At 47.2% G+C, this 22,257-nt stretch overlaps 1 protein-coding gene across 1 annotated transcript in view; it reads left to right on the forward strand.

Annotated features, from left to right (window-relative positions):
- The window catches only part of LOC106566295 (breakpoint cluster region protein), a 129,128-nt gene that overhangs the window by 72,676 nt on the left and 34,195 nt on the right, over nucleotides 1-22,257 (forward strand). Inside the window, 6 exon segments of the mRNA XM_014134192.2 lie at nucleotides 4,238-4,342; nucleotides 4,447-4,632; nucleotides 7,938-8,045; nucleotides 11,819-11,879; nucleotides 12,129-12,181; nucleotides 12,731-12,871. Of these exon segments, the coding sequence (XP_013989667.2) occupies nucleotides 4,238-4,342; nucleotides 4,447-4,632; nucleotides 7,938-8,045; nucleotides 11,819-11,879; nucleotides 12,129-12,181; nucleotides 12,731-12,871 (654 nt within the window).

Here is a 22,257-nt window from a genome sequence, read left to right on the forward strand (position 1 = left end):
GTCCATCCCTGATACCACCCATCCGTCCGTCCGTCCTTGATACCCCCCTCCGTCCATCCGTCCTTGATACCACCCATCCGTCCGTCCGTCCTTGATACCCCCCTCCGTCCATCCGTCCTTGATACCACCCATCCGTCCGTCCTTGATACCACCCATCCGTCCGTCCATTCTTGATACTAAACCCTCCGTCCGTCTGTCCGTCCCTGATACCACCCATCCGTCCGTCGCCTGATAACCCCCCTCCGTCCGTCCTTGATACCCCCCCTCCGTCCGTCCTTGATACCCCCCCTCCGTCCGTCCTTGATACCCCCCCTCCGTCCGTCCTTGATAACCCCCTCCGTCCGTCCTTGATACCCCCCCTCCGTCCGTCCTTGATACCACCCATCCGTCCGTCCCTGATAACCCCCTCCGTCCGTCCTTGATACCACCCATCCGTCCGTCCTTTATACCCCCCCTCCGTCCGTCCTTGATACCCCCTGGGTTCAGCAGCTCGCCCACACAGCATTTTGATGTCATCAGAGTGAGTCACTGCTGTTTGATCCTGCTATCTCCCCCAGAGTCTTGGAAAGTATTACAGTACTATAACTCACTCCTTTAGAAAACAAGATTATTCAGAGATGTTTAGATTTCACATTACACCGAGTGTTTTGGGAACAGAGAGAAGAGAGAGAGAAGAGATACGGTCTCATTAACGCTTCAGGGATAGAGAAGGATGATGTTGACGTTCAGAAGAAATATGAGAAATTAAAGTGAACAGGAGTTATATAAAACGAGATGCTCTTTGCCGCCCACAATCGCCTCCTACCTGGCTTTGAACGTTTCTCTCAATGTCCTCAGTTATTAGGCCATCTGCTTACATACACGATAATAACTGTTGGTATGTCTTATGGTGTATTTCCACAGAGCAATTAGACTTAGACCTACTTAAACAAATCAGTAGTGACCACGAATCCATCCATGTGGTATTTGTGTTTAGAGAATGATACATGAAGTCAAGGTACACACAGTTACTGTAGACTGACTTTGGCTGGGTGCTTCCCATCTAGATTTTTTTTACTATGGATGCCTGCACACACACTTCCCTTTTTTTTTTAAAATCAGGCACACACACACACACACACACACACACACACACACACACACACACACACACACACACACACACACACACACACACACACACACACACACGACACACAGACACACAGAGTGTTGGAGTGATCAGCTGAGTTATAGGCCCAGGACCAGACTCCCTCTGTCTCTACACATCTCAATTCTGAGAGGTGCTCATTAGTTGTTGCTACGGCGATAAATAAAAGATGATAGTCTGGAGATGCGATGGGCCCCCTGAGGAGGAGAGTCTGGGGCTGAGCAATGAATGAATACACGCTAGCTCACCTCCACAATGGAAACGTGGGCTGGCTGGGCCCATTATATCTCTGAGAGGTTTCACATTCATTTTCTCTTTCATTCACTTTTATCGTCCCTCAGGCTTTCGCCCGTCTGGCCTACAGGGTTAGATAAAGATTCAACGCACATCAGAAAAATATTACATTCAATCTGTTGATCTTGTTCAGGTGAAATCGGTGGTCAGTCATCTGTCAGACATGTAGCTGTTCTCTTCTAACACTCTCCTCTAGTATGGAAGCAGAAACGGCTTGTTGTATAAGAACCAAGAAGCAGAGCGATGCACAGCACAGACATATGGGTAATGGAGTCCACAGCACAGACCTCTAGGTAATGGATTCCATCAGTGAGTCGGGACCCCTGTAGTTCCACTGAGACTCTTACTGACATCTGCTGCTTCCACTACCTGTTCAGTGGCCATGGAAGCAGGAGTTTAAGGCTCATTTACCCCCCCATTAAACACACACACAGAACATGATCACATTCTGTAATTCATTTCAGACTGCATTTCTGCATGGGGACTTATTATTTCTCCTATGGCATTTGTAAATAAATAGTTTTTCCACTCACTCTCTCTCACTGTCTGACAATATAGGGCACCTTGGAGAGTGCCTGTCTGGCATGGGGAAACAGACACACACACGCAGACAGACAGAGGCCCCATACCTGAGGGAGCATTGTGTTTACCCCTCCCTCCCTCCACTCAGTATCTCTCTTTCCAAGGAGCCCCAGGTTGTGCTCTGAAATAGCTGGATAGAGATAGCTTTAGTTCAGCTTAGTTAACCAGACGTCTGGGTTGGATATCCCAGACCTAGGAGAGGGCCTGCCTACCTGGCCCTACCTGGCCTGCTCTGCTCTGCTCTCTGTCTCTCCTCTCCTCTGTCCTGTAGCCTGAGGGTTAGCTACACCTCCTGCCATGCCTGTCCTCTGTCTTGGCCATTTTAAGAGACCAACCTACATCCCATGGGAAATACTGACTGCCAGAGTTATTTTAGGTTCCTTGGTTAGGCTAGACGGCCCAAAGATTTTCATCGGCCGCATGTTGAATGTTGTTACTCTCTAGTGAGGTTCGGTTGTCCTGGAAGAATGCGAGAACAATGGCTTCTTTAAAAACAAAGCTGCGTTTACAGGAGCAATTAGGGTTAATTGTCTTGCTCAAGGGCACATCGACAGATGTTATACCTTGTCGACTCGGGGATTCGGACCAGCGGCCTTTCGGTTACTGGCCCAATGCTCTTAATCACTAGGCTTCCTGTATTTTAGACCACAGCGTTTATTAACTACAGTGCCTTCAGAAAGTAGTCACACCCCTTGACCTTTTCCACATTTTGTTGTGTTACAGCCTGAATTTAAAAATTATTAAATTAGATTCAAAGTGGAATTATGTTTTTCAACATTTTTCCAAAATAATAAAACATTTAAAGCTGAAATGTCTTGAGTCAATAAGTATTCAACCCCTTTGTTTATGGCAAGCCTAACGTTAAGGAGTAAAAATGTGCTTTGCAAGTCACATAATATGTTGTATGGACACACTCTGTGTGCAGTAATAGTGTTTAACATGATTTTTGAATGACTACCTCATCTCTGTACCCCACACATACAATTATCTGTACGGCCCCTCAGTCAAGCAGTGAATTTCAAATACAGATTTAACCACAAAGACCAGGGAGGTTTTCCAATACCTCGCAAAGAAGGGACACCTGTTGGCAGACAGTGAATATTCCTTTAAGCATGGTGAAGTTATTAATTACACTTTGGATGGTGTATCAATACACCCAGTCACTACAAAGATACAGGCATCCTTCCTAACTCAGTTGCCGGAGAGGAAGGAAACCGCTCAGGGTGAATTTAAAACAGTTACAGAGTTTAATGGCTGTGCTAGGAGAAAACTGAGGATGGATCAACGACATTGTAGCTACTCCACAATACTAACATAATTGACAGAGTGAAAAGAAGGAAGCCTGTACAGAATTAAAATATTGAAAAGCATGCATCCTATTTACAACAAGGCACTAAAGTAATACTGCAAAAAATGTCATATAGCAATTCACTTTTTGTACTTAATATGAAGTGTTAGGTTTGGGGAAAATCCAATACAACACATTACTGAGTACCATTCTCTATATGGAGCGAAGCACAGGCAAAATCCAAGAGGAAAACCTGGTTCAGTCTGCTTTCCACCAGACACTGGGAGATGAATTCACCTTTCAGCAGGACAATAGCCTAAAACACAAGGCCAAATCTACACTGGAGTTGCTTACCAAGAAGACAATGAATGTTCCTGAGTGGCCAAATTAAAGTTTTGACTTAAATCTACTTGAACATCTATGGCAAGAACTGAAAATGGTTGTCTAGCAATGATCAACAACCAATATGACAGAGCATGAAGAATTTTCAAAAGAATAATGGGCAAATATTGTACAATCCAGGTTTGCAAAGCTCTTAGAAACTTACCCAGAAAGACTCATGACTGTAGTCACTGCCAAAGGTGATTCTAACTTTTGTAAATGAGATATTTCTGTATTTCTTTTTCATTAAATTTGCAAACATTTCTAAAAACATGTTTTCACTTTGTCATTATGGGGTTTTGTGTGTAGGGGTTTTGTGTTTTTTAAATTTTTTATACATTTTGAATTCCGGCTGTAACACAACAAAATAGAATAAGTAGAATAAGTCAAGGGGAATGAATACTTTCTGAAGGCACTGTATAGCTCCTCTTTCTACCCACTACGTTGTTGTCATCAGACTAATGCTCATGCTTTGTTTGCATTGTCTGTACAGTACTTGTGTGTGCATTTTTTCATAGTCGTTTCCTATGTGTTTGTTGCAGACGGAGTTGGACCTAGAGAAAGGCCTGGAGATGAGGAAGTGGGTTCTGTCTGGGATCCTAGCCAGCGAGGAGACCTACCTCAGCCACCTCGAGGCACTGCTACTGGTGAGAGACTGGAACACACACACAGGACTTTCCATAAATGCTCTATGTATCACATACACGTACACACACAGTACAAACTCTCTCTCTCTCACCTGTTCTCTCAGCCTATGAAGCCTCTGAAGGCAGCAGCCACCACGTCCCAGCCGGTGCTGACCATCCCCCAGATCGAGACCATCTTCTTCAAAGTGCCCGAGCTCTACGAGGTCCACAAGGAGTTCTACGACGGCCTGCTCCCCCGGGTGCAGCAGTGGAGCCACCACCAGCGCGTGGGGGACCTCTTCCAGAAACAGGTGAGGTCATAAGCCAGATCCCTGGGATGCGCCCCTGCCCTGTGTCTGTAGGAGCCTGGAGCCTGACTCAGGATGACAGAGGAGTCCCTCCCTGGACCTGGCTGCATGGCAACATGACATCATGAGCCTCATTCAGAATGACACAGGACCTTTATGCATTATACAGTCTGCCTGTGGTTCAGTGTGGCTTCGTGTCACAGCTCACAGCAGCATCCGTACTCTGAATGGAAGAAATGCTAAATCAAATCACATTGATCAACCTCATGAGGTGCAACTTATTTTAGGGACAGATGGAATAGCCCCTCTCCTCCTGACCCGGGAGCTTCTGCCACGGAGGCCAGAGCCAAACCTGTACTGACTGGGCCCATTTCATCCTGTTCACAACGGGTCAATTAACCCTGAATTAACCACTTGTTTATTCCCCTAATGCTCATGCAGCCACTGCAGAAGTAGAGCCTGAGTCTAGCCTGTCATGAGGGCTGTGTGTACGAGGACAGTGCACATGAAGAAGTAGAGTGTCACAATGCTGTCTTTTTTACCCAGGGAGCTCTGAGACTAATGTTACACTGTGTGCTCTCTGTCTCTAAGAAGCAGCCTATACATAGTGCCATACACTGAGCGATGGGGGACTTTTCTCTCTCTCTTCCCTCCTATTATCTTCACAAAGCCCGCTCTCCCCGGAGGCCTGAATAATGACTATTTCATTTGTCTGTTATACTGTCAGGGCGGCACACGCCGGAATCCTTTTCCGCATTTATTTATGAATTGTTCGTTTTTCTCTCTTGTCTGTGTCTGCTATGTGATAAGCAGTGGCTTCAACGGCTGCGTTTTGCGTCTCCCAGCAGACGAGCGTTGAAAGAGGAGCGTTGAAAGAGGAGCAATATGGATTCACAGGTTGTAGGCTACAATAGAGGAGTAGCCTGTTAGTTCTTCCTCTCTCTATCTCTCTTTTTCGTTCTGTCTTTCTCTATTCATCTCTTTATCTCCCTCATACCAAAATACATCTTTCCCCCAATTCCTCTCGCCAGACATCAAGAAGACGCCAACACCGCAGGAAAACTCTCCTTACATGACAGCCATTTAGGGTGGAGGAGGGGAGCGAGAGAGGATGAGAAGAGAGGAGAGGCGGGAGGAGAGTGGGTGAGGAGGGAGGAGAGTGGGTGAGGGGAGCAGCTAGCAGATTTAGGCTGAGTCTCTGTGATAGAGCTGTCTCCCCTGTCTGTAACAGACAGTCAGCCGGAGGAAAAGTAACAGCTCATCACTACCAGAAAGAAGGGGGGAAAAACTGAAAAAAGGTTCATGACAGGTTATGAGTGCGGGTGTCAAGAGAGAAGTATTCTCACACTCCTTTAAAGCCCCAAAATGGGGCTAAATAATACACTGTACTGTTTTCCCCTAATGGTACAGTCCTCTCTGCTGTTTCTTATATAGGTCTATGAATACACCATGGAGACTGACATTTTCTTTATCTAGGATAGGTGCATATGAATGGTGAATTTCAAGAGTAATACTGTAGCATCTTTGCACACAAAGTATACAATATGTCCACCAACACACAGTACGTGTTCTGAGTACATTCTTGTGCTGTTGATGACACCTTCCTCCCAGTCTGTGCTAGATAAGAAAAGCATCCCAACCATGCGGTTTCACTCGTCATCTTACGTCACCATACAGCCAGCCAGCAACTGTGTGTGTCGAACGGCTCCAACTGCTCCATGTCTGCAGCGCTATTACCGCCATTCCGGCTCCTCCCTGCCCATAGTGGGATTGTCACGCTCTGAATTCCTGTCCACTGTGGTGCAGATTTATTCTGGCCTGGGGCAGGACTCAGACGCAGTAGGGATAGGATTGCTTGGTGGGGGAAAATTTCTTACCGACTCAACTTCTAGCAGCTCCTGGAAAAACGTGGGTTTCTTTTGACTGTGGGACAAAATCGATTGTCTCAGCATGCCACCAGGGGACAGGAAATACTGTAAAGGTCAGGGGTCACACCAGGATGATAATGTGTGGGAATGGGATGAGCTCATAGGTGATGCTAGAAAGTAAAGAGAGGAACAGGTTCTGGCAGCCCGCTGTCAGTCCGCTGTCTGTCATCTACATACAATGCACTGGAGATATTCATGAGCAGGTGCAGATGGACCAGTGCTAAGGTGAAGTAGAGAAGCATATTGTGTCCTGGGCACTGTGTTCTTGTAGACTATTCTTCAGGGGCACACTAAGCTACCTTGGTGCTGTGTGTGTAGCTGTGTGTGTGTGTTCGTACATGTGTTGGTGGGTGCATGTGTGTGTGTAAAACATTTTTGCGTTTGCCTCAGTTGCCCCCTCTCTCATCATTACACACTCTACCCCCCTCTTCATCATTACACACTCTACCCCCCTTCTTCATCATTACACACTCTACCCCCCTCTTCATCATTACACTCTACCCTCCTCTCTCATCATTACACACTCTACCCCCTCTCTTCATCATTACACACTCAACCCCCCTTCATCATTACACACTCCACCCCCCCTCTTCATCATTACACACTCAACCCCCCTCTTCATCATTACACACTCTACCCCCCCCTCTTCATCATTACACACTCTACCCCCCTCTTCATCATTACACACTCTACCCCCCTCTTCATCATTACACACTCTACCCCCTCTCTCATTATTACACACTCTACCCCCCTCTCTCATCATTACACACTCTACCCCCCTCTCTCATTATTACACACTCTACCCCCCCTCTCTCATCATTACACACTCTACCCCCCCTCTTCATCATTACACACTCTACCCCCCTCTTCATCCATTGCTGTCAGGCTTGTATTCAGGAGAATGGATTAGGCAGTTGAGCGCTAAGTAGATGGATAGTGTTACTGACGGGCAGAGTTTCAAGGAGTTAGGACGGCTGAATGAGATTTTCAAATGTGTTTTTACAGCAACTGTTACCCAGGACACTCATTACTCACCCCAGCGTAGTCCTTCACTCCGCCGCTACCATGGCAACAGCCGTAGGCCGGGACTGCGCCACGGAAATGCTGGTGTTTCCTGTGGCGATGATGACATCGCCCCGTCTGTCGAACTGTGTCCCAAACACTTAGTTTTTTTTTCTCCACTCATTATGGTGAACTCTGTTGGGTTGTAGCTGCCATTTGTCCTGTTGTGATTATGCCAACATGTCCTTCTTTCCCCCAAAACAGCAATGCAAACAGAAGGCCTACTTTGGTAAATATGGACTATGGAAAGTGGTGACTGTATTTTAATGTGGCTTTTGTATTTTGTCCTCTCTCGCACCCTCCCCATCCGTTCGACAGGCCAGCCAGCTGGGAGTTTATCGGGCCTTTGTGGACAACTACGAGGTTGCCGTGGAGACGGCTGAGAAGTGCTGTCAGGCCAACACGCAGTTCGCTGAAATCTCTGAGGTAATGGGAACTGGCACGGAGGTAGATGGGGTGGTATGGGAGGGAAGGAGGGAGGGAGGTATGGGAGGAGAGGGGACAGGGAGGTGAGGGATGGGGGAGAGGAGACTGGGAGGTGAGGGAAGAAGGGCGGGAGGGAGGAGAGGAGACAGGGAGGTATGGGAGATGAGGGAAGGAGAAGAAGAGACGGGGAGGTATGGGAAGAGTGGGGACAGGGAGGTATGGGAGGAGAGGGGACAGGGAGGTGAGGGAAGGAGGGAGGAGCGGAGGTATGGGAGGAGAGGGGACAGGGAGGTGAGGGAGGAGAGGAGAGGGGACAGGGAGGTATGGGAGGAGTGGGGACAGGGAGGTGAGGGAAGGAGGGAGGGAGGGAGGGAGGGAAGGAGACAGGGAGGTATGGGAGGAGAGGGGACAGGGAGGTATGGGAGGAGAGGGGACAGGGAGGTATGGGAGGAGAGGGGACAGGGAGGTATGGGAGGAGAGGGGACAGGGAGGGAGGGAGGGAGGGAGGGAGGAGAGGAGAGGAGACAGGGAGGTATGGGAGGAGAGGGGACAGGGAGGTATGCGAGGAGAGGGGACAGGGAGGTACGGGAGGAGAGGGGACAAGGAGGTGAGGGAAGGAGGGAGGGAGGGAGGGAGGAGAGGAGACAGTGAGGTATGGGAGGAGAGGGGACAGGGAGGTGAGGGAGGGAGGGAGGAGAGGAGACAGGAGGTATGGGAGGACAGGGAGGTATGGGAGGAGAGGGGACAGGGAGGTGAGGGAGGAGAGGAGAGGGGACAGGGAGGTATGGGAGGAGTGGGGACAGGGAGGTATGGGAGGAGAGGGGACAGGGAGGTGAGGGAAGGAGGGAGGGAGGGAGGAGAGGAGACGGGGAGGAGAGGGGACAGGGAGGTATGGGAGGAGAGGGGACAGGGAGGAGAGGAGGTATGGGAGGTATGGGAGGAGAGGGGACAGGAAGGTGAGGGAAGGAGGGAGGGAGGGAGGAGAGGAGACTGAGGTATGGGAGGAGTGGGGACAGGGAGGTGAGGGAGGGAGGAGAGGAGACAGGAGGTATGGGAGGACAGGGGACAGGGAGGTGAGAGAAGGAGGGAGGGAGGGAGCGAGTGGGGGAGGTATGGAAGAAAGGAGGTAATGACTAGTAAACTGGATAGGTTTTGTCATTTCATCTTGACTATGGGGGCTAGGGGGTACACCTCTTGTTTTGGAAATGGGGTGATGGGATATGGGTGGAAAGGAAGAAACATCCCTCCACTAACAGTATATGAACACACTCAGTCTTCCACATCCTCAAAGTGACAGCTTGAAAATAAATGTTTCTCTTCAAGCTCTCTCCTCCTGAGAGGAAAGTAGCTCTTTCTCCAGCTCTTAGGAAGCAGCTTTGTGTCCCAGCCCCAGGTCACTCTGCCACGCTGCGTAGAGAGACAGACAGAGAGGATGGTTGGAGACTGTGAAAGTGGGCCATTAAGCACACAGGGAAAATCGTTGGGAGAACATTTCACATCTACTCGTGTAAAGAGGACAGTGGGGTATCAAACTCAACAGATTTATTCTATTTGTTTTACCCACAAACCCCTTCACCGCCACCACCCACACAATTTCACAATCATTGCCTTCAGGGGCGTCATGAACCCATTATTTTAGAGGGGCATGAAGTACGTGTGGATGGATAGATGGACGGTGGAGAATTTAGCATTTTTCCTTAGGAGTTTAGTACAACTGCGACCCTAAATATGCTTCTCTGCATCTCTGCTAAAACCTGTGTAAAAGATGGAAAGGAATGTGAGTCTTTTTCAGTACATTTAGTAATTGCTTACTTTTCTCAAATCTAGCAACCTTGCCAGCAGGCATGTCAGCTAAGATACTTAGATAAGTTACTCTAAGCTGAAATGGCTTGGTAGCTAGTTGGGAGATTGGGAACCTATCTAGCTGGCTCGCTAAAGCCAACTTCATACAATTTCTACGTGGCTAGTACTACATAGAAACAACAAAACATTTCAATTTGGTTTATTAATCAAGAAGGAATCAGTATGCTACATAGCTTGATACAATTTACAAATATACCTCCTGTGAGTCCTGCCTATCACCGGCAGTTAAAATCAAATCAAATCTGAGGGGCCTGTGTCATTCTGCCCCCTATGGGCATGACGCCTCTGATTGCCATTAGACCACACTTGAATTGTATTGTATTATTATACTGTTTTGCCTGCCTGCCTGCCTGTGTGTCTGCAATCTGTGTGTTCTGCAGTGATGTGGAACCAATGCAGAGGGAGGTGGTGGGTAATGTTTTCTTGGGTTTCTGGTTGCTGTCTGAGTCCCCGGCGGCCAGTGTTAGAAACCCTGGAGTACGGAAATGCACTCCATCTTACCTATGTGCAGATGAACCATGACAGGCTAATATATTAATTTATCCCCAAAACAGAGCTTTAAGGGCCCAGCCATGCTAGTGGAAGAACGTCTCTCTCAGATAGGAAGTGTAATTGCCTGAACAGAGAAGCATAATGCCAAGGCAAGGAGAAACAGTTTAGACGATGATGTACGAAGCTGGGGTTACACGTGGTGAAACGCTTCATTGCTTATCAGGCTACAGGTGTGAATGCATTAAATAATCAAATTTCAATTTCACTACGATCTCTTGACTAGAAGTTTTTTTAAGGGCTTATTTTAAACAGATATTTTGGACTAAAGTCTGTATGTAGTCACGGCCGCTGGTACGTAAAATATTGTGCCAAAGCCACCGGTGAACATTAAAGGGATACTTCGGGATGTTGGCGGCAGGAACCCTGGTGGTTAGAGGCAGGAACCCTGGTGGTTAGAGGCAGGAACCCTGGTGGTTAGAGGCAGGAACCATGGTGGTTAGAGGCAGGAACCCTGGTGGTTAGAGGCAGGAACCCTGGTGGTTAGAGGCAGGAACCCTGGTGGTTAGAGGCAGGAACCCTGGTGGTTAGAGGCAGGAACCCTGGTGGTTAGAGGCAGGGAGCCTAGTGGTTAGAGGCAGGGAGCCTAGTGGTTAGAGCGTTGGGCCAGTAACCGAAAGGTTGCTAAATCGAATCCCTGAGCTGACAAGGTAAAAATCTGTCCTTCTGCCCCTGAACAAGGCAGTTAACCCACTGTTCCTAGGCCATCATTGAAAATAAGAATTTGTTCTTAACTGACTTGCTAGCAGATACTATAGACTTCCAGTGATTGCGCTAGTTAGAAATTGCGCTAGCACTAGTTACCAACTTCCTTCAAACTGCACACAAATAAAAAACTTATTCATCCACGACTTCATCTGACTCTGGTGAGGTAGATAAAGGGCCTCATTTCCAAAATCCTGAAGTTTCCCTTTAAGATGGTGACTGGATTTGAGGCAGAGAATCAATCATTCAGTGTTTTTAATGGGATATGTAATGATGCATGTCTCTCTGCCATCTGAACGTGACTGTGGAAAAATGCTGATGATGGTTTATTGGGTGCATTAGGAGTTAGGAGTTAGGCTGAGGAGAGTGTGTCTGTCTCATTACTGCTGGGCTCTCTGCATCCCAAATGGCACCCTATTCCATTTATAGTGTACTACTTTTGACCAAGGCCCGCAGGGCTCTGATCAGAAGTAGTGCACCACTATATATAGGGAATACTGTGCCATTTGGGACAGACTATAAGACATGAAGCACTACATCAAGGGGCCAGGCTGTTATTATCATTTGCCAGCACCATGTTGGTTGTATGTTGATCAGCATCAGGTTTTCCTCTGTGTAATGTTGTCCACTGTTCACTCATTCTGTGTCCCTAACAGAACCTCAAGGTGAGGAGCACCAAGGACTTGAAGGATCAGTCAGCCAAGAACTCTCTGGAGAGTAAGTAGCCAACAGTATAACTGAACATTTAACATGTGTCTGAAATGGCACCCTATATAGTCCTATACTTCTGACTACTCTGGTCAAAAGTCGTGCACTATATAAGGAATAGGCTACCATTAATGACACAGACTAAATCACTGCCACAGAAAAATAGACTGGTTATTTGACTAGTGTCATGTCATAGTGCCCTGACCTAGTGGGGCTGTGTTGTAGCTCATGTTGCTGTCTCTCCTTTCTCTCCCAAAGCTCTCCTGTACAAACCAGTGGACAGAGTTACTCGTAGCACCCTGGTACTGCATGTGAGTATAAGGCAGCCCCAAAACACAAAGCTTGCTTTTTGTTTATTCTCCTGCTCTTTTTGTATGTACTGGTAATTCTGTGAACCTCACAACTCAGGATGTTTAAAGACTGTCTCTGTAACACACGGTAACTGTGTGTCTGTGGGTGTGTTTAAAGACTGTCTCTGTAACACACGGTAAGTGTGTGTCTGTGGGTGTGTTTAAAGACTGTCTCTGTAACACACGGTAACTGTGTGTCTGTGGGTGTGTTTAAAGACTGTCTCTGTAACACACGGTAACTGTGTGTCTGTGGGTGTGTTTAAAGACTGTCTCTGTAACACACGGTAACTGTGTGTCTGTGGGTGTGTTTAAAGACTGTCTCTGTAACACACGGTAACTGTGTGTCTGTGGGTGTGTTTAAAGACTGTCTCTGTAACGCACGGTAACTGTGTGTCTGTGGGTGTGTTTAAAGACTGTCTCTGTAACGCACGGTAACTGTGTGTCTGTGGGTGTGTTTAAAGACTGTCTCTGTAACACACGGTAACTATGTGTCTGTGGGTGTGCCTGTAGGACCTGCTGAAGCACACGCCCTCCAGCCACCCAGACCATCCCCTGCTCCAGGACGCGCTCCGCATCTCCCAGAACTTCCTGTCCAGCATCAACGAGGAGACCACGCCCAGACGCCAGTCCATGACTGTCAAGAAGGGAGAGGTGAGGAGCAGTTCTGATCTGGGATAGTTTGGGATTTTTCGGTAATAAACAAATACGATTACATTGACAGTGGGGACCTGATCCTAGATCAGCACTCCAATTCTGAGATGCTTTATGAATACGGATCCAGAGCTCTGCTGTATTTTTGTGTTGTTGATGTTCTTAATCAATAGACTATAGCAGAGCTTTATCTGATTTGGCTTTGGGCCATAGGGTAGAATTGGGACCGTTATGTTATTCTAGGTCTATGCTGAGGGTATGGTATTACGTCATTGATCAGTAACCCAACACTGGTAGATTGACCTTGCCCTGCCCTGACAACGACCCGGTAGTCGTTGTCAGGGCTGTATGGGATGATCTAATACGGTGTCATACACAACCTATGCCCAAATATGGTAATAATACAGAATCCCCTGCGCATGCCTATTAGGAACCCTACTGTTTGCTCTCTGTGCTGGATCTCCATCCCTCCAACCCCACATCTTCCCCCTAGAGACTGTGGTACATTAATTAACCTGTTGGGGCTACAGGTTAGCAATGAACCCCGAGTCGGGATTGCAAACAAGGCTGGAAATTCAAAACATCAAAAATCTAATAATTTCAATTTCTCAAACAATCAACTATTTTACACAATTTAAAAGATAAACATCTCCTTAATCTAACCACATTGTTCGATTTTCAAAGAGGCTTTACGGCAAAAGCATAAAGTTAGATTATGTTAGGACAGTACATAGCCACAAAAGTACAAACATCCATTTTCAATTCAAGGCCAGGCGTCACCAAAAGCAGAAACCAGCTAGAATTATGCACTAACCTTTGTCAATCTCCATCAGATGACACTCCTAGGACATTATGTTATACAATACATGCATTTTTTGTTCCATCAAGTTCATATTTATATCCAAAAACAGCATTTTACAGTAGCGTGAAATTCAGATTTTTTCTTCTCTGAAATGCTTCCGGTGAACATAACAAAATTACTATTCGAAAACATTGGTAAATTATAATATTGTCATTCAAAGAATAATATATTATCATCTCGTAATTGCTACCGAATGGCCAGATCTCAAAATAACTTTACTGGGAAATCACATTTTGCAATAAACGGGGTGCTATGCTAAGAACAATAAGCTATGCTATACAGTTAGCATCATCTAATATCGATAATAACATTGTAAATATCCCCTTACCTTTGATTATCTCCATCAGAAGGCACTGCCAGGATTTCCCAGGTCCGGAACAAATGTGGTTTCTTTTGACAAAGTTCATAATTTATGTCCAAATAACACCAAGTATTTAGCGTTCATTATGCTCCCACAAAACGTGGTGGGGGGGGTGTAAAATCACGGCGAAAAGCTAAAAAAACCTAGTAAATAATCTATTTACGTTCGTTCAAACATGTCAAATGTTGTTTAGCATTAATCTTTTGGTCCATTTTTAACGTTAAACATCAGTAATATTTTCACACAACCTATCCTATGTCTAGATAAACAATGATGACAAACTCACGCTTCTCAGATTTATGCGCAGGCGCAAAAAAATGAAGTGATGACATGTCAACTTCCTTGCATTCTAATTTGCTCTCTGTTTATCATAGACGCTTCAAACAACTTTATAAAGATCGTTGACATCTAGTGGAAGCCGTAGGTGTTGCGAAATGAATCCTTTCTCACTATGGTATCTATAAAACAATGACACTAAATAGTACAGTCACAAAATGCACATTTTTTTGGATCTATTTTTCACAGGTTTTTGCCTGCAATATGAGTTTTGTTATACTTACAGACACCATTCAAACTGTTTTAGAAAATTCAGAGTGTTTTCTATCCGAATGTGTTAATAATATGCATATCCTAGCTTCTGAGTTGGTGTAGGAGGCAGTTAAAAATGGGCACATATTTTTTTCAAAATGTCTCAATACTGCCCCCGAGCCCCAACAGGGTGTCAGTTTATTGACAGCTGGTGTGACATGTAATGCCCCATAACGAGCCTCGTCTCTCTGACTGGGAGAGTTTATATTAAATATTCATAATGAGGCTCCTCCCTCTGCACATGGGGGGGTCATTACAGCACCCCATCATCACCCCTCTTACACGCCCCCTACCACCATATCCCCATGTGCAGCTCTGTCTGCCCAGACCACACTGATCATCAAATATTGATCATGGATACATGAAAGGAGTGCATGGAAATCAATGGCCTCATTATATTGTGCATTAGCTAGTGTGTGAGAATATTCCTGGGGTGTGTGTGCTTTACCCTACTATGTTACATATACACAAGTATAGTATGCGTGCCAAATGGCACCCTGTTCCCTTTATATTGCACGACATTTCACCAGGGCCCATAGGGTAGTGCGCTATATAGGGAATAGGTTGCCATTCTGGACACATACACAGTCGACTTGGGATATCTCCAGTCTTACAGGAACGCCCGGTCATTATCGTTCCCCGGTGACACGATGCTACTTCAGCCTTTAGTCCACAATCATCGGCTACTCCGGAGAATGCTTAAGTGACAAGACTTCCAGTGCATCGGTCCCACAAATAGTGAAAACTATTGAGGACTAAGTCAAAATAGCAGTGATCCTGTTGTTAGCTCTGCTTTCAGACCGACTCTTACGCTGTCTTGAGTGTCTGTGTTGAACAGAGGTTAACCAGAGATAGTAGTGGTTGTGGTCAGGGAGAAGGGTTGTGATGACAGGGAGAAGGGTTGTGATGACAGGGAGAAGGGTTGTGATGACAGGGAGAAGGGTTGTGATGACAGGGAGAAGGGTTGTGATGACGGAGAAGGGTTGTGATGACGGAGAAGGGTTGTGATGACAGGGAGAAGGGTTGTGATGACAGGGAGAAGGGTTGTGGTCAGGGAGAAGGGTTGTGATGACAGGGAGAAGGGTTGTGATGACAGGGAGAAGGGTTGTGATGACAGGGAGAAGGGTTGTGTTGACAGGGAGAAGGGTTGTGATGACAGGGAGAAGGGTTGTGATGACAGGGAGAAGGGTTGTGATGACAGGGAGAAGGGTTGTGATGACAGGGAGAAGGGTTGTGGTCAGGGAGAAGGGTTGTAATGACAGGGAGAAGGGTTGTGATGACAGGGAGAAGGGTTGTGATGACAGGGAGAAGGGTTGTGATGACAGGGAGAAGGGTTGTGATGACAGGGAGAAGGGTTGTGATGACAGGGAGAAGGGTTGTGATGACAGGGAGAAGGGTTGTGATGACAGGGAGAAGGGTTGTGATGACAGGGAGAAGGGTTGTGGTGACAGGGAGAAGGGTTGTGGTGACAGGGAGAAGGGTTGTGATGACAGGGAGAAGGGTTGTGGTGACAGGGAGAAGGGTTGTGGTGACAGGGAGAAGGGTTGTGGTGACAGGGAGAAGGGTTGTGATGACAGGGAGAAGGGTTGTGATGACAGGGAGAAGGGTTGTGATGACGGAGAAGGGTTGTGGTCAGGGAGAAGGGTTGTAATGACAGGGAGAAGGGTTGTGATGACAGGGAGAAGGGTTGTGATGACAGGGAGAAGGGTTGTGATGACAGGGAGAAGGGTTGTGATGACAGGGAGAAGGGTTGTGAGGGAGAAGGGTTGTGATGACAGGGAGAAGGGTTGTGATGACAGGGAGAAGGGTTGTGATGACGGAGAAGGGTTGTGATGACAGGGAGAAGGGTTGTGGTCAGGGAGAAGGGTTGTGATGACAGGGAGAAGGGTTGTGATGACAGGGAGAAGGGTTGTGGTCAGGGAGAAGGGTTGTGATGACAGGGAGAAGGGTTGTGATGACAGGGGGAAGGGTTGTGGTCAGGGAGAAGGGTTGTGTTGACATGGAGAAGGGTTGTGGTCAGGGAGAAGGGTTGTGATGACAGGGAGAAGGGTTGTGATGACAGGGAGAAGGGTTGTGTTGACATGGAGAAGGGTTGTGGTCAGGGAGAAGGGTTGTGATGACAGGGAGAAGGGTTGTGGTCAGGGAGAAGGGTTGTGTTGACAGGGAGAAGGGTTGTGATGACAGGGAGAAGGGTTGTGATTAGAGGGAGAAGGGTTGTGATTAGAGGGAGAAGGGTTGTGATGACAGGGAGAAGGGTTGTGATGACAGGGAGAAGGGTTGTGATGACAGGGAGAAGGGTTGTGATGACAGGGAGAAGGGTTGTGAAGACAGGGAGAAGGGTTGTGAAGACAGGGAGAAGGGTTGTGATGACAGGGAGAAGGGGTTGTGATGATGGAGAAGGGTTGTGGTCAGGGAGAAGGGTTGTGATGCCGGAGAAGGGTTGTAATGACAGGGAGAAGGGTTGTGATGACAGGGAGAAGGGTTGTGATGACGGAGAAGGGTTGTGATGACGGAGAAGGGTTGTGATGACGGAGAAGGGTTGTGATGACAGGGAGAAGGGTTGTGATGACAGGGAGAAGGGTTGTGATGACAGGGAGAAGGGTTGTGGTCAGGGAGAAGGGTTGTGATGACAGGGAGAAGGGTTGTGAAGAGGGAGAAGGGTTGTGATGACAGGGAGAAGGGTTGTGATGACAGGGAGAAGGGTTGTGGTCAGGGAGAAGGGTTGTGAAGAGGGAGAAGGGTTGTGATGACAGGGAGAAGGGTTGTGATGACAGGGAGAAGGGTTGTGATGACAGGGAGAAGGGTTGTGATGACAGGGAGAAGGGTTGTGATGACAGGGAGAAGGGTTGTGAAGAGGGAGAAGGGTTGTGAAGACAGGGAGAAGGGTTGGGAAGACAGGGAGAAGGGTTGTGATGACAGGGAGAAGGGTTGTGAAGACAGGGAGAAGGGTTGTGATGACAGGGAGAAGGGTTGTGATGACAGGGAGAAGGGTTGTGATGACAGGGAGAAGGGTTGTGATGACAGGGAGAAGGGTTGTGTTGACAGGGAGAAGGGTTGTGATGACAGGGAGAAGGGTTGTGGTCAGGGAGAAGGGTTGTGATGACAGGGAGAAGGGTTGTGGTGACAGGGAGAAGGGGTTGTGAAGACAGGGAGAAGGGTTGTGATGACAGGGAGAAGGGTTGTGATGACAGGGAGAAGGGTTGTGATGACAGGGAGAAGGGTTGTGATGACAGGGAGAAGGGTTGTGATGACAGGGAGAAGGGTTGTAATGACAGGGAGAAGGGTTGTAATGACAGGGAGAAGGGTTGTGATGACAGGGAGAAGGGTTGTGGTGACAGGGAGAAGGGTTGTGATGACAGGGAGAAGGGTTGTGATGACAGGGAGAAGGGTTGTGATGACAGGGAGAAGGGTTGTGTTGACAGGGAGAAGGGTTGTGGTCAGGGAGAAGGGTTGTGATGACAGGGGTAGATGATACTGATCTGGAGCAGGGATAGACAGGAGCTGGGGTTTGGGTAGAGGTATCAGAATCAGAATCACGTTTGTTGTCCTACGAGAGGAATAGTTTAGCACAATTCACACATGAATACATTAAATAAATAGAAAACGCAGGAAGAAACTAACAAGCCAGACATTAACAGTACCACCACTTGCCCATAGAGGGAAGCTTCATACAGTTGTTTAACATAGTGACAGCCCCAGGGATGAAACTCCTCCTGAAGTGCACAGCGCCACATTTCATTGTCCGTTATCTCCGACCTGATGGGAGGATATCAAAGCGGTGGTGAAGAGGGTGGTCTGGGCTGGCTTTGCACTAGATTGCGCTTTCATTAAGAAGGGAGAGTTTTAGAGCTGTTTTCTATCAGATCCTCTTTAGCCAACATCCTCACTGTGGTTGTTTTGGCGGTGCCAGAGGTGGAACTGCGTTAGAGCTGTCAAATCCACAAGCGGCTCCTGGCGTTATACTTAAAGCGGACATTCCCATTGGCTGCACAGAGTCGCATTAAGAGAAATCCCATATGTAGCCTACACCTTCTTCTTCTGAACTTCTAACGCGAGCGGGACAGGTGTGGCTATGTGACAATGATCAGGAGTATCTGCTCACTGATTGGACAGCTCCAACGCAGTTGCACCTCAGACACCACCAAAACATCAGCTGTACGGGTGTCGGCTATCGCCGGTTAACGCTTGATCTGATTGAATCTAGGCCTTGGAGTGGGGAGACTAATGAGTTTTGATGCCGTGTTTGGGATTGTTAACAGTTTGTTCCGGTGTGAAACTGTCAGCATGTTAACAGATGCTGCCCTAGATGAGTCGTGGTTTGATGATGCTCCGGTATAGTATAGAATGAGGGGACCATTTCAACAGCATACATATGAGACTGTCAGCATGTGTTTAGTGGAGGTGTGCAGGAGGAGCGCAGCACAAGTGGCCCCCAGGGGCCTTGGCCAGCCAGATTGGGGTTGTAGAGGGTCGGGGCTGAACAGAAGATACCTAATTAAAATGCTAATTAGCCTGGCTGCATCTGAAGACTCTCCCTCCATCTCTCAATTCAATTCAAGTTGCTTTATTGGCATGACGTAACAATGTACATATTGCCAAAGCTTACTTTGGATATTTACAATATGAAAATAATAAGAATCAAAATTGTCAACGGGACAACAGTAACAACAATAACCAAGGGTCAAAATAACCATACATTCAACAATAACAATAAGCATACAGTAGAGTACATGTGCAGGTTGATTGGTCTGTCAGACACTGTCCCTCATCTTATGGCAGGCAGCAGTGTAGTGTGCTGCCAACCCACAGCTCTCTGTGTCCTCCCCCAACAGGACGGGTAGCCTATCCTCATCAGAGGTCTTTGAAACCTTGAATAAGGGTTTCAAATTTGGATAAATGACACTCTAATTGTTTTTTATTTTTTACATTTTGTCATATTGTTTCTCTCTTTCTGTCTCTCTCTCTTTCTATCTCTCTCTCTCCCTCCTCTCTCTCTCCCTCTTCTTTGTCTCTCTCTCTCCTCTCTTTCTTCTTTGTATCTCTCTCTTCCCTTCTCTCTTTCTCTCTGCCCTCTCTCTCTCTCTCTAATATATATATATATATATATATATATATATATATATATATATATACAGAGAGTGGTCCCCTCATTCTCTCTCTCTGCCATTCTCTGTCTCTGTCTCTGTCCCTCCTCTCTGTCTCTCTCTGTCTCTCTCTCTCTCTGTCCCTCCTCTCTGTCTCTCTCTGTCTCTCTCTGTCTCTGTCCCTCCTCTCTGTCTCTCTCTGTCTCTCTCTGTCTCTGTCCCTCCTCTCTGTGCCATTCTCTGTCTCTCTCTCTCTGTCTCTGTCCCTCCTCTCTGTCTCTCTCTGTCTCTCTCTGTCTCTGTCCCTCCTCTCTGTCTCTCTCTGTCTCTCTCTGTCTCTCTCTGTCTCTCTCTGTCTCTGTCCCTCCTCTCTGTCTCTCTCTGTCTCTGTCCCTCCTCTCTGTCTCTCTCTGTCTCTCTCTGTCTCTGCCCCTCCTCTCTGTGCCATTCTCTGTCTCTCTCTCTCTCTCTCTTTCTGTCTCTGTGCCTCCGGGAGTGATGTGCTTCTGATGTGTGTTTGGGCATGCAGGAGAGGCATGCAGGAGAGGCATGCAGGAGAGGCACACACACAGTGTGTGGATGGTTCTGAGAGCAGACTCTAAATATATATATTTTGAACATCTATGCACAGACACATGCACACAAACACACATGTACAGCACTCAGAGAGACTACCACGAACTGGTCAATATTTCATAGGCGTTCTTCGCTGTCGGCGTTCTTCGCTGTCGGCGTTCTTCGCTGTCGGCGTTCTTCGCTGTCGGCGTTCTTCGCTGTCTGCGTTCTTTGCTGTCAGCATGCGTCACAGACCGAGTCTCTCTTTTCTCGATAGTGCTGCTGCCGTTTTAGTCAGCGATTATGAGAGATGGCCAAAGTCATATTTCTTCTGGAGGCCTTAGTAAAGCGTATTTGACGAGGAGGACCTTGTCTTTCAGGGGGAGAGAAAGATTAGGAGTCCCTCAGGGAGAATGTCAGTAGTCTGGCTGCATCTAGAACGGTGCATTGTAACATGATTGGGTCATATAAAGTGTGTACTGTATGTAGTGTCGTTATCTGCAGCCTGGAGGATCATTTGATTGTGTTTGACAAGGTAAACAAACAGATGTGTCCCTAATGTTTGGGCGCCCTATCCCCTTCACTTTCTAGGAGGGCCAGTATACACTTACAATACACAAGAGGACATCATGTAATCCCTAAATCTCTCTGTTATCCCCCTGACTGGCTTATCTCTAGCAATCACCCCATGATCTCCTGGTGAGCTATTATCTTATTGGATCCCTCCCTTACAAGCCACGACCAGCAGGATCGAAGACGTGATTTGATTGAACGAAATGCTGTTCCCTGTGATGTACAATACATACACGCTGCTTTAATAATACAGTATTCAGAGAGCACCACAGAACACAGTGTTGTAGTTGGAAGGTCGGGGGAATTTGTCAATGCAAACTGAGCAGCTGATGAAACCTCGTCCCAAACCGAAAAGAGGATCAACATGTACGATGGTCATCAGTTAAAAGAGGTACACCCCTCCACTGTGTCCGACAGATTGTGGGGTCACTCTTTACATCAAAGCCACAGTGTGTAGCCATTTTGGCCCCCAACTACGTTCACTTTTTAAATAAATGATACCATTTGAGAGCCTAAAATGTTATTTTTAATAAGCCAATGAGGAAGTGATCTATCACAGCTGTGTTCATTATCTATCTAATGAATAATTAGAGCAGCCATTGGGAATGAGTAAATTAGAAGTGTCTCATCTTCTTAGCAGGGATATCAGACTCTAAATGTCAATCAGGCTGAGGACAGGCACAGAGCAAGGTGTCCTAGCATGTCTCTGGTGCCTGTGTTTTTGGGTTATTTATTAGGATCCTATTATCTGCAGCTCATGCAGTATCTACTCTTTCTGGGGTCCTGTGTGACGTGCTGCTGCCTGGATCAGAGACTCTGAGCCATTGTTCGACATTCCCTTTAAGATGGTCCATACACACTGACTGGTACAGCAACAACCCTGCACTTTGCCGGGGGAGACCCTGTTAGGTGTGTGTGAGCGTGGATGACTCACACACACAGAAACGGGGGAGGGGGGGGGGAGGTGGGGGGGTGAGCCTCTACCCCTCAGGCCTAGCTTTATCAGACCGTTCATTGTAGGGAGTGCAGTAAATCTGTAATGTCCTCACATGGACTATGTGCTTTGTTCAGATATGCCCTTCTTATGTTGGCCGTAGATATGCTTTAGTTAGTTATTCTTTACTTCAAAGATCCTCCCGACGTGCTGTAGACTTGCTGGACCTGTTCAGAAATGTACCTCCTGTACGCCTTCATGAGGTTAGACAAGGCATATGGAACAGTGTTGTAACATTGGCCCTCTCCTGATGCAAGCTGTTTTATTTTATACACAGAGCTATTAATGTACAGCTGTGTGTGGAAAACATCACTGCCCCCTTCTGGATCATGGTGGCATAAGAGAGCCCCCCCCGCCCCCCTCACACAC

Source organism: Salmo salar, chromosome ssa01 (assembly GCF_905237065.1).
Source record: "Salmo salar chromosome ssa01, Ssal_v3.1, whole genome shotgun sequence".
Classification (NCBI taxonomy): Eukaryota; Metazoa; Chordata; class Actinopteri; order Salmoniformes; family Salmonidae; genus Salmo; species Salmo salar.